We start from the raw sequence: 11,397 nt of genomic DNA on the forward strand, positions 1-11,397 counted from the left end.
CCCTGACTGGGGCTGGCAATCAATTCTGTAACTGATTTACGTGTCCTTGACTGGTTTCGAACCTGGGACTGTTAAGTCCCTGGGCTGATGTTCTAACCATAGCGCCAAACTGACTAAGGCCTGAATATAATTTTTAGCACCTCTCAACGTTTGGGAAACAGAGCCAAGCTTTGCTTAATTTAGTTATAGTGTGCTAGTTAAGTGAATTGCAACCCTCAAAATAAATTTGTATAATCCTGATATTCATTTCATTTCAAATATTGTTAACCTTCCAGCCATAAAGTCCTTGGAGCCACTTCACTCACTTGCTCTTAAAATTTCCAGAGCTTCACTTATCCATTAAAATGGACTTGAATTCAACCATGAATTGTCTTTGACAGCCTAATTGGATGGATATATTTAGCAAATGTTTCTGCATTTAGCCATTCATTCACTTAAAAAGCATTCATTGGGTGCTGGTCCTGTGCCAGGCAACCTGATGTGTAAAGGCTGGCCTGCTCACCACTCCTTCTTGTGCCTCTGCGGGGGGACTGGAAATGCCTGTCCTCTCTGGGAGGGAGCCAAGCGTGGCCAGCTCTCTATATGTCACTTGGAGTATTCTGAAATTCCAATAAGAATTATCATTTGGGAGAATATCGATGAGATCACTTAGAGCATGATTCCCAATATTCATCCCCTACAAATAATTGGAGCTCAGATGTCATAAAAGGTGCTCATTAATGACAGGATAGAGTATGGATGGCCTAGAACCGTGGCCGGCAAACTCATTAGTCAACAGAGCCAAATATCAACAGTACAAGGATTGAAATTTCTTTTGAGAGCCAAATTTTAAAAACTTAAACCATATAGGTAGGTACATTGTTATTAAGTTAATTAAGGTAGGTGGTATTTTGTGGAAGAGACACACTCAAGGGACCAAAGAGCCCCATGTGGCTCGCGAGCCGCAGTTTGCCGACCACTGGCCTAGAAAAATAGAGGTCTGGGAATTAAGATAGTGAATAATCAATTAAGGTCACTAGCTGGTTTGGCTCAGTTGGTAGAGCATTGGCCTATTCACTGAAGGGTCCCAGGTTGGATTTCAGTCAAGGGTAAAGGTCTGGACTGTGGGTTCAGTCCCCAATAGGGGGGTTGCAGGAGGAAGCCAATCCATGATTCCCTCTCATCATTGATGTTTCCATCTCTCTCTCCCTCCCCCTTTCTCTCTGAAATCAATAAAAAAGTATATACTATATATATATATATATATATATATATATATATATATATATATATATATATATATTTTTTTTTTTTTTTTTTTTAAGAATCACTTAAGGTTTTATACCAGGTGTGGAACAAATTAAATTGGATGTTTCAGGTAGAAAATTTGGCAGAGACATTAAGATTATTTAGAACGTGTGTGGCAGCAGTAAATGCTATTAGGATGTAGTATTTCTGTCATAGATTGATGGAGACCTAAGTCAGCAGTATACAATGGGAAGAGAAAGTATGGCTAGGGCTGCCCCATATTTTATTCAAAGAATAAGGGAACCAGAAAGGTGAGCCCTCTTCTCCCTGCTGGCTCCCAACACCTCCATAAAAGGGACTGTGAGACTAGAGCCCGGTTTCTGACCCCTCTCCACCAGGGAGGAAACAAGAGACCAACTCTTCTGATTCCCACCTGCCTCCACCTCAAAGGGCTCAGCCTCTGGGAAAGAAGGCTGCACAGGTGTATTCTGGGTTAGCACTGGGTTGGTGTTAACTGACAAACAGCCAGAGCAGCAGAAATTCAAGAAACCATAACTTTTGAAGCTGAATTCCAATATGCTGAAACCATGTTTCAAGATTAGTCTGGTCATAAGAGGAATTTGAAACTGGAAATTGTAGAGCAAGGAGAGAAGCAGAGATAGACTCAGAGACAAGCTCTTGATGCCCAGTGGGAAAGGGGCTTGTCCAGAGCCAGCAGCAGCAACAAAATGTGGAAGGATGCAATGAAGAAAATGAAAAGCATGGCCCGCTGTCTTGATGATAAAGATGTGGATCAGATGCTGAGAGAACAAGAAAGAGAGGGGACTCCATGGTCAACTTTATTAAGAAGAAGAATGCCAAGGAGAACAACAATAAGAAAGTGAGACATCAGTACAGTGGCCCAGCACCTCCTCCCAACAGATTCCCCATCTGTCCTGGAAACCACAGGGCTGGAGGCACAGACCCAGTGGATCTGAGCAGAAGCGCTTTTCCAGGCTTGCCAGTAGAAAGGCACTGGAGAGACTGGCCCACAGTGGAGAGTGAGGGTGTGTAACTTCTCTGAGGCTATGGGAGTGGCTGAAGGTTGTGGTAATGGACGTTGGGCAGCCAGCTGTCCTGCTGTAACAGTTGTCTATGCTAATAATCAGGCACACATACATGAGCAATTGTTGAACACTAGTTTTGACCACTAGCATTTGAGAAGAATATCTGAGATCTGATGTTTAGACTGAGGCAACTGTAAGATCTCAGGTGTGCCAACACCAGTGATGGCTGCTGACTTACAGAGGAAACACTGATTTCCCAATGACCCAAAGTTTGTTCTTGTTTAGGTTTCTAATAAACATTAATGCTTGTAAAAGTTCACTCAGACTGAGTTCTCCTTGGCATGCTTGTGGGAAGTAGCCTGGCACTATTCTCAGTGCTGGGTATTTGAAGTGTGTAGCCTGTAGGCTCAAGCGAGGATAGAGCCCAGTTCCACCTGCCAGTCAGTGGAATGGTGTCCCCCTGGCCAGGGTCCACGAGGTGCAGGGCAGCACAGACCCGAGTGTTTCCCTCGCCCTTGATGGCTAACAAGCTTTGCTAGGCTCTCTGTCCTTGGTCTGACCACAGGCCTTTCCCATCTCTGCTCCTCCTTCCTTTCCACCCTCTTCACTTCCCTCTCCTTTCTCCCCTCTGCTAGGGAAGCCCCTAACCTGTTCAGTTCCAATGTGGAAACTCGCCCAACTGGCGGCCATCAGGTCTCCTCCAGATATAAGTTAGGAAGGCTATGTCTTTCCCTGTGGTCCCTCAACATGGTTTTATTTAATGTTTGTTGTTTGTTTGTTTTTCTATCTAGATCTAGCAAAGAACTGCCTGTGATCCCCTGGGTGGAGCTGCTACAGTACATAGCCATTCTAGAGGCTGACAGATTTCTCCAGGCAACTTTTGAGAGTGTAGAATCACAGCTCTCAAACACTGCCACTTGAACATTTAGTTAAGGAAACTCCTGTTGAGACAAATGAGCCCAAAATGCTCTTTTCCCGCCAAAATCCTGGCAAGCTTGTCTTCTGTCACGCTCCACCAGCTAAAGAGGTTCACTTGCTGTGACTACAGCCCAGATGCCCCTTCTTTGCCAGATTATCACCTCCACAGAACCATCTGCTCACCTCAAAACCTATATGTGGCGATAAGGAGAATGAGTCATATTTCCACAGAGGTCTATAAACTCATTAGGAGTCTGACAACACCTTGGGTCATGAGAATCAATGAGCCCTTCTGAAATGGTTTGGTCAGCTGGTCGCTCTCACTCTGCTGGAGGATGAGTCACTGGATTGGAGGCAGCCTGGGCGCTGGGCTGTGGAAACTTGAGTCTGTGCAGAGTGGGGGGTCAGGGTCAGTGAGGGGGAAGTCAGCCTCTTCCTGAGAGCTATCTGACACTAGGTAGGGAATCTACTGGGAGGTTTTGTGCTTTATCTTGTCCTCATTTGTGTTAGCTGTAGATTCCTAAATGCCCATTTTTCTGGCAGGTCAGAGAAACATTCCCTACAGGATCACAGACTGCACTGCTTGATTCAGGAAGTTCTAGTTAAGCTTCAGCACTTGCCTGGAGTCCGAGCTGAAGGGGAATTCACTTAAGGCCCTCCCACTGCAGAAGTGGCTGGGGTGCTGCACCACCTTGCTGGAGGTAAAGGTCTTGTTAGTGACCTCAGCTGAGCCACAACTGCAGTGTACCAAGTTCAGGTGCTTGATTTTACAATAGAGCACAATTGAGGTGTCTGAGCTTTTAAGAGATGAGACAGAGAATAAAGGAGAGGCCAATGCCAGGCAAGTTGAAGATCATGTGCTCTAATTCAGCATAACATGGGTGGAAGCAGCCCCAAGTGGGGCTGCTATCAGGTGGGCATGCCTAGCGCCAGATGCTTGTTTACATGTTTACTCAATGACTTGTTTGTCTGAGGCCTCAGCCTAGATGTTGAGGCTTGTGCTGGACTTAGAACATCCCAAATCAACCCGGCTTCAGCCATTTTAGCACCCACATAACTTTAGATGTTATTTCACACTTAAATGTGCAGTTTCAGTTCCTGTTTCCCAAGAACATTAAATGAAAGAACAATCACTTTTACTTTATAACTAGAGACCCTGTGCAAAAATTTGCAAATGGTATGTGTGTGTGTGTGTGTGTGTGTGTGTCGGTGTGTATGTATGTCTCTCAGCCCAGTCTGTACCCGCTCCAATCGGAAACCCCTGGAGGGATGCCCAACTTCCCATTCAGGCCCAATCCTATTGTATCATGGATGCCCCACTGCCTGTGTGATCTGGCCTAACGGGCAGTGAAACAGTTCTCTCACAATTCACAAATGCTGGTTCCCAACTGCTAACCTGCTTGCTTGCCTGATTGCTCCTAACTGCCTCTTCCAGCCAATTTGATCACACCCTAATGACTCTCCTGCCAGCCTGAGAACCCCTTGAACACTCCCCTGCCAGCCTGATTGACACCTAACTGATACCTGGCTGGCCTGATTGCCTCAAACTGCCATCCCCTTCCAGCCTCTTTACCCCCTACTGCCTTCCCTATAGGCCTGCTTCCCCCAATTGCCGTCCTCTGCAGACCTGGTCTCCCCCAACTGCCCTCCACTACATGACTGGTCACACCAAACTGCCCTCCCCTGCAGGCCTGGGTAACCCCCAACTCTCCTCCCCTGCTTGGCTGGTACCCTCCATCCCCCAACTGCCCACCCCTTCTTGGCTGGTACCCATCCCAACTTCCCTCCCTTGTGGGCCTTGTCACCACTCACTATCCTCCCCTGCAGGCCTGATTGCCCCCAACTCCCCTCCCCTGCCAATCTGGATTTCCTGGCTGCCCTCCCCTGCAAGCCCTCTTGTGGCAGCCATCTTATGTCCATATGGCTGTGGCCATCTTTGACCACATGGGGGCAGCCATCTTGTGTGTTGGAGTGATATCCAATGTGCATATTACCCTTTTATTAGCTAGGATATGTGTTTATCAATTTCACTGAGGAAGGGAGAGGAAGAGAGATGGAAACATCAATGATGACAGAGACTCATTGATTGGCTGCCTTCTGCATGCCCCATTGGGGACTGAGCCTGAAAGCCGGACATGTGCCTTGAATGAAATCAAACCTGGACCCTCTATCCACAGGCCTATGCTCTATCCGCTGAGCCAAACTAGCTAAGGCACAATCACTTTTGATGTGTGACCACTCGTCTCAGCTTGGCTTGCCTAGTGGTGAACTAATGATTCAACAGAGACTGCTTAAATGCTTTCACCAACAGAAGAAATGTCCAAAGCTATAGAGGATTTTGATCACTTTATTTGGGTCAAAATACAATCTCAAATGCTTCAGCAAATAACAGTTTTGTAGTTTCTTTATTTCCTTTCTAAAGAAACACATTTTAAGGCATGCTAATTGAACCAATGCAGAAAAAACTTGTATTAAATATACAATTTCCATTACAGACTAGAAGGCTAATATTAAAAAAAAAAAAAAGTTGTAGGCCACAGAGTTTGCTGATATGAGTGACAGGCATCATGATCCCTTTGAAGCACAAAATCATCGGATGACATCTTGTGCTCCATCCCTGACCTTCTTCACACTCAGTCAGTCTTTAGATGCAGGCACACCCACGCTCCTTAATCCAGAGTGCCAGGCGGGAAAGCACGGAGCTCAGAATCTCAGGTGGGATTTATGCCTCACCATGTAGCTATCCAGCGTTTGCCAGAAGCTTAAGAAAAGCGGTCTGTCCGAGTGGCGTTTGTAGTAGCTGAGCTCTAACACCTTGACATCCCACTTCTGCACGTTGGGGTCAAGAGGCACTTGGTCGTATTTGAGGTGGAAGGCTTTAATTTTGGCAAAGATGTCAACCGGAGATCCATCAGGCAGAAGGCCCGGCCAGCCTTTGAACTGCCAGGCAGGACCGTGCACGAAGACGGCCACCACCCGGTCCCAGTCCTGAGGCGTGAGCTTCAGGGGCTGGTCCACCACTTTGTAGGGCACCGTGAGGCTGAGCGCGGCGCCCCTTGGCTGCTGCATGCGGTCTCTTCTTCTCTGGATCAGAGTTTCACTTTCTCGTCGGCAGCCCTGCTTCTTCTTCTCCTCTGAGGGGACAAAGGTCAGGTCCTGCAGAAGGTCCTTTGCGTTGAGCATGGTTATCAAGGAGGTGGGGGCGGCAGGGATGATGATGATGGGGATCCGAGAGCCATTCTTGTGCTGGTGGGGCGGTGTGGCTTGGCAAACGGGTCTGGGTACTGGCTGTGCCGCCCCATCCTTCACGGACTCCAGCGTCATCCCGTGGTAGGTGCCCAGCGTGTCAATTTGGAAGCCTTCCGTGTCTTCTTTTGCTTTGAATCGTTCCTGGACATACCTGTTGTAGGCAGCTGGGGGCGGCTGCTTGGTAGGCAAAGTGGGAGCCGCAGGTGCTGCCTTTGGGGCGGGTGGCTGTGGAGGCTGTCGGCCCGCCTCCCTGGCTTCCACAGACCTGAGAATTGCAAAAACGTCGTCGGCAAAGGTCTTGCCCGTGCTCTGTAGGATGGTGTTCCGTGTCCTCCCCGCTCGCTCTCTGCTGACAATGTCCCGGGTCACATCCGCCTCCGCGTCCACAAAGCTCCTCCCTTTGACGGCAGCCAAGGGGCCACCTAGGTCCGTCTTGATGGTGGATCTTTTCTTCGCCATGATTTTGACCTTGATGGCAGCAATTTTCTCCACGGACATGGTGTCAGACAGCGGCCTGAGCACATCAGGCCGCACAATGCGTTCCTTGGGGCCCTGCAGGCGGGCGGCCCACCTCTCTTTGTCCAGGCGCAGGGGCTCCTCATCCTCGATGCGGGGCCTCTTGGCTGCTGCTGGGGACCCCGGGTCTGCAGCTCGCTTCCCTGGGCTGGATCCAGGCTGCAGCCCGAGCTGTGCAGGGGCGCTGCGGTCGATACTTGCAGACGTGGATGCTTCGCCACTGAGATAGGCCAGCAGGTCTTTTCGGTCAGGTCTTCTCACCACGGGGATATTCTGATTGGCTGCGAGGCGGACATACACGGGATGGGAAAGGTGCACGTTGTTCAGGAGAAATAAGAGACACTCCAGCGTGTAGTGCTCCCTGGGTCGGCCTTGCGTTCCTGTCCCCCACACCACGTAATTGGTCTTCACGGTCTTGGGCCAGGAGAACTCGCGCCCAAAGATGACTTTGTCCTCCTGCACCTCGATCTCCTTCTTCTGGATGGTGTACTGTCGCAGGACGCTGAGCACTTCTGCCATCTTCTGCCTCCTCGCAACTGGCTCCACCGGGGCCCCTGAGCACCAGAACTACTGCCCGCCTGCCTCACTGGGCTGCTGCTGCTGCTGCTGCTGCCACCGCCGCCGCCTTTGCTACTGCTGCTGGCTCTGCTGTCGCCTCTGCCACTGGCTGGGCTGCTTATGCCAGGCACCCACTCTGCAGTTCCCTTTATTCGTCTGAAATTAAAGAGATTACTTGAAGGCGGGAGAAATCAAGGCACAGATTGGATTATAAGATTCCCAAAAAAGTCGGAAAAAAACAAGGATTACTCTGGCATTTCACAGGTGCGTTCACCTAGATGCACATGAATGATAAAAAGGGCTTGCTTAAAGCAAGATAAATACTTTCCTACAGAAATAGGCCTTGGACATGACTGCCCACCAAGTCCTGCCCAGGTGCAAATTTGTGACAAGATCACCCAGTGAGGTTACTTTTCAAAGATCCCCTTTCCACTCACACTTTGAACCAATACAGCGCCAACCTCCTCCAGTGACGGTGTGCGCTTGGAGACATGCCTTCGATGTCCTGGCAGGCCGTTTCCCACTTTACTGGAGCTTTCGCTCCTGTTTATCCAGAGCCTCAAGGTCAGATAGAGACAAGAAATTCTCAATCATCTTGGTCTTTGCTGAGCATGCCCACAACTCTGGGGGTGTGTGTAGCCGTCTAGGTTTTCAGAAATATGCGGGAGCTTTTCCAAAACCCCTTATGGACATGTCATTTCACAGCTATTCCTTCCAAGGTCAGCTTGGTCAGCTTGTTGTTCACAACAAGGGTTTACACTTCAGACCATGTGATTTTTAAATGATTGTTGCTGGTTTTCTCTTCTCTTGCTGCCTTTAAGTTTCTCTCTCTGTCTTTAATTTTTGCATTTTAATTATGATGTGTCTGGGCTTGGGCCTGTTTGGCTTCTTCTTATTTGGGGTTCTCTGTACCTCCTGAACTTGTGCGACTTTTTCCTCCACCAGGTTAGGGAAGTTTTCTGCCATTATTTCTTCCAAAACTTTCTCTATGCCTTTCTCATTCATGCCTCTTCTGCTACTCTAACATTGTTATGCTTAACATGGCTCCACAGCTCCCTTAAGCTGTGCTCCTGTTTTTTAATATTTTTTTCTTTTTAATTCTCTGATTGAGTGATATTTTCAATCTTGTTTTCTAATTCACTTATTCCATCTTGGGCTTCTCTGAATTTGCTATGTATTCCTTCCAATGAGTGTTCTGTCTTTCTTTATCCCAGACTTCTTTGTTCATAGTTGTTCTATAAAAATAACCTATAATTTCTTCCTGGTGAGCATTTTTACCATCATTACTCTGAACTCTGTTTCAGATAAATATCTTGTTGCTGCTTAGTTTATATTTTCTTCTGTACAATTCTCTAGTTCTTTCATTTGGGTGTTGTTTCTTAGTCTCCTTATTTTGCTTTCTCTATGGGTTTGTGACTATGTTTTAGGTAGATCCTCTACACCTCTCAATCTCAAGTTTGGGACAATGTTAAAGGCAGTTTCTGACTTATTAGATCATGCATAGATTCAAACTTCCAGAGACTGCCTTCATCTACAGATTAATAGAATTAATAGAATTCTAACTTGAATTTCCCCCAGGCATTGTCCTCAGGTGTGATGAGATTTCTTCCAATAGGTTGAGGCAATTGCTTCTGCTTGGATGCTAATTGTTATTTTTAATCTCTTAAGTGACCTCAGGGCAAGGTGTTTTGCAATAAGGGGTGTCAACTGTTTTCCCCTCAGGCAAGGTAGAGGTCTATGTGGGAAAGATGTCTTTAGCCCAGTGAGGGAATGACTCAGCTCAGGAAACTTAGGGTGTCTGCCTTCTGAGCTCTATCCCCTGAGTCCACAGTCCTTGCTTCTGCTCTCACAACTCCGGTCGACTTCACCTTCCCTGTGCAGGAGCACAGGGTGGGTGGCTCTACAGGAAATTTTGTGCATTGGGCCTTTCAGGGGGTGCCTGAATTTGCAGCTATTACTCCCTGGCAGATGGCATTTTGCTGCTTTTCACAGCCAGATGTTATGTGGCTACTCTCCTCAGATTGTTGCTCGCTGCTGGGGGGCTCAGGGTGGAGATGAGATTCCACAGTTTTCAGTGGCAAACCCCCACCACTACACATACACACACACACACACACACACACACACACACACACACACACATATCTGAGATATCTCTCCGGAACTTAAGTTGCTGTCTGTGGATGCCTGACCAGACCTTTTGTGCTTCCACCCCTCCTACCGTTCTCTTTTAGGTCTCACTTTTGGTACTCGAGTATCAGAGTTCCCTCCTGTGAGTTTTCCATTGATTATTCAGGAAGTTTTTCTGTATTTTAGTTGTAATACGTTTGTTGCTGGGAGCATGTCCATGCAGTGTCCACTTACTCTGCCACCATTTATTTGAAGGATATTGACCCAAAACCTTGAATGAAACCAGCAGTTCTGGGGGCAGCCACAGCAGCCTGAATGCGTTCTCACACACACACCACATGTCCTTTCCATGCTTCAGTCTGTGTATTCCCGACAAAGCTAAATTCTAGCTCACCAATCCTCTTTTCTGTTCCCACAGGTGCCCTATTCCTTCTGAGTGGAGTGCCTGGCCTGGTAGGATGTCCCTGCAGCACGTGGAGGAAAGAGCAGAGGGCTCTGATCCTAGAGGCTGGGTACCAGTCCTGGCCACCGTGTCCCAGCTTGTGCCCTGAAGGGATCTCTGTAAGGGAGTGTTTCTTCCTCTATAAAACTGTCTCAGTGCTCATCACTTGGGGAGTGGGATGTGCAGGTGAAGGCTTCTGGGTGAAGACGGGGAGGCACTGCTATGCAAATGGAAACTGTCAGCACCCATTTTGGTGAGGGTGGTGGAGTTAGAACTTGACCTTTATTCTGAGCCACAAATAGCAACACACACACACACAACTACCCCACCTGCCCATGTATGGCCCTCAAAGCCCCACCTTTGCCCACACCAGTCCGTAGTTTCTGGTGACATTTGTTTGTTCCTGGCTGTGCTACTCCTGTTTTCACTTAGATTAGCAGAACTCCGGGAGGATATAACAAAGGCAAACAGTCTGCAGAAAATATTTTCTCCTCTTTTCCTCCCTGGCCACTTGAAGATTGGAGGCCATCAGGAAGGACACGGTAACTATGCAGACCGGGAAGTCCATGTCCAACAGACAACTTCAGTGGGAACAAATGGTCATTGACGTCCTTTGCCCTGGGAGGGCAACACTACCTAAGACAGCATTTGGGGAAACCTATCCTAAATGTACAAGATTATACCAGATGCCATCTTTGTGTTGAACTCAGGATCCATTTTAGTGATGTTAAGACAAGTGGCTTTGGCATGATTTATGATCCCTTGTGTTATTCAAAGAAGAATGAACCCAAATATGGACTTGGAAGACTTGACCTATATGAGAAGACTTCAAAAACAAAACAAGCCAGAACCGGTTTGGCTCAGTGGATAGAGCATTGGCCTGTGGACTCAAGGATCCCAGGTCAATTCAAGTCAAGGGCATGTAGCTTGGTTGCAGGCACATCCCCAGTGTGGGGTGTGCAGGAGGCAGCTGATCGATGTTTCTCTGTATCACTCTGTAAAAGGTCAATAAAATATGTTTAAAAAACAACAACAAAAACAAAACGGGGGGGGGGGGGACCCAAAAGGTCGTTGGTGCTGACAAAAATGAGCTGGGGATTGACCAACAGGAGTTGAGATTCTCTAGGGACTTTGTCTGTGGTGACTGTGCAGGTATTTCACGAGAGGATTAACAAACTGAGAACTCTAAGGAACGAAAAGAAAGACCATGTTTTCTCAGTTTGCCTCTTTTTTATTTTCCTTTTTTTACAATCTAAAGTGGATACTTAAAAACAGAAAGATATTCAGTCCCCTACCCCTTCCAACTCATCG

At 47.6% G+C, this 11,397-nt stretch overlaps 1 protein-coding gene across 1 annotated transcript; it reads right to left on the reverse strand.

The window, feature by feature from the left end:
- Positions 1 to 5,894: 5,894 nt before the first annotated feature.
- Positions 5,895 to 7,481, reverse strand: LOC118723575 (parafibromin-like). Its single transcript, XM_036446060.2, has one exon. The coding sequence runs from the start codon at positions 7,473 to 7,475 to the stop codon at positions 5,895 to 5,897; it is 1,581 nt and encodes a 526-aa protein (XP_036301953.1). The 5' UTR covers positions 7,476 to 7,481.
- Between the last annotated feature and the right edge of the window lie 3,916 nt (positions 7,482 to 11,397).

The sequence above is a fragment of the Pipistrellus kuhlii genome, unplaced genomic scaffold (assembly GCF_014108245.1).
Source record: "Pipistrellus kuhlii isolate mPipKuh1 unplaced genomic scaffold, mPipKuh1.p scaffold_m20_p_2, whole genome shotgun sequence".
NCBI lineage: Eukaryota > Metazoa > Chordata > Mammalia > Chiroptera > Vespertilionidae > Pipistrellus > Pipistrellus kuhlii.

Coding starts and splice junctions, on each gene's coding strand:
- LOC118723575 (XM_036446060.2), bottom strand. CDS start 7,475: ATGGCAGAAGTGCTCAGCGTCCTGCGACAGTACACCATCCAGAAGAAG.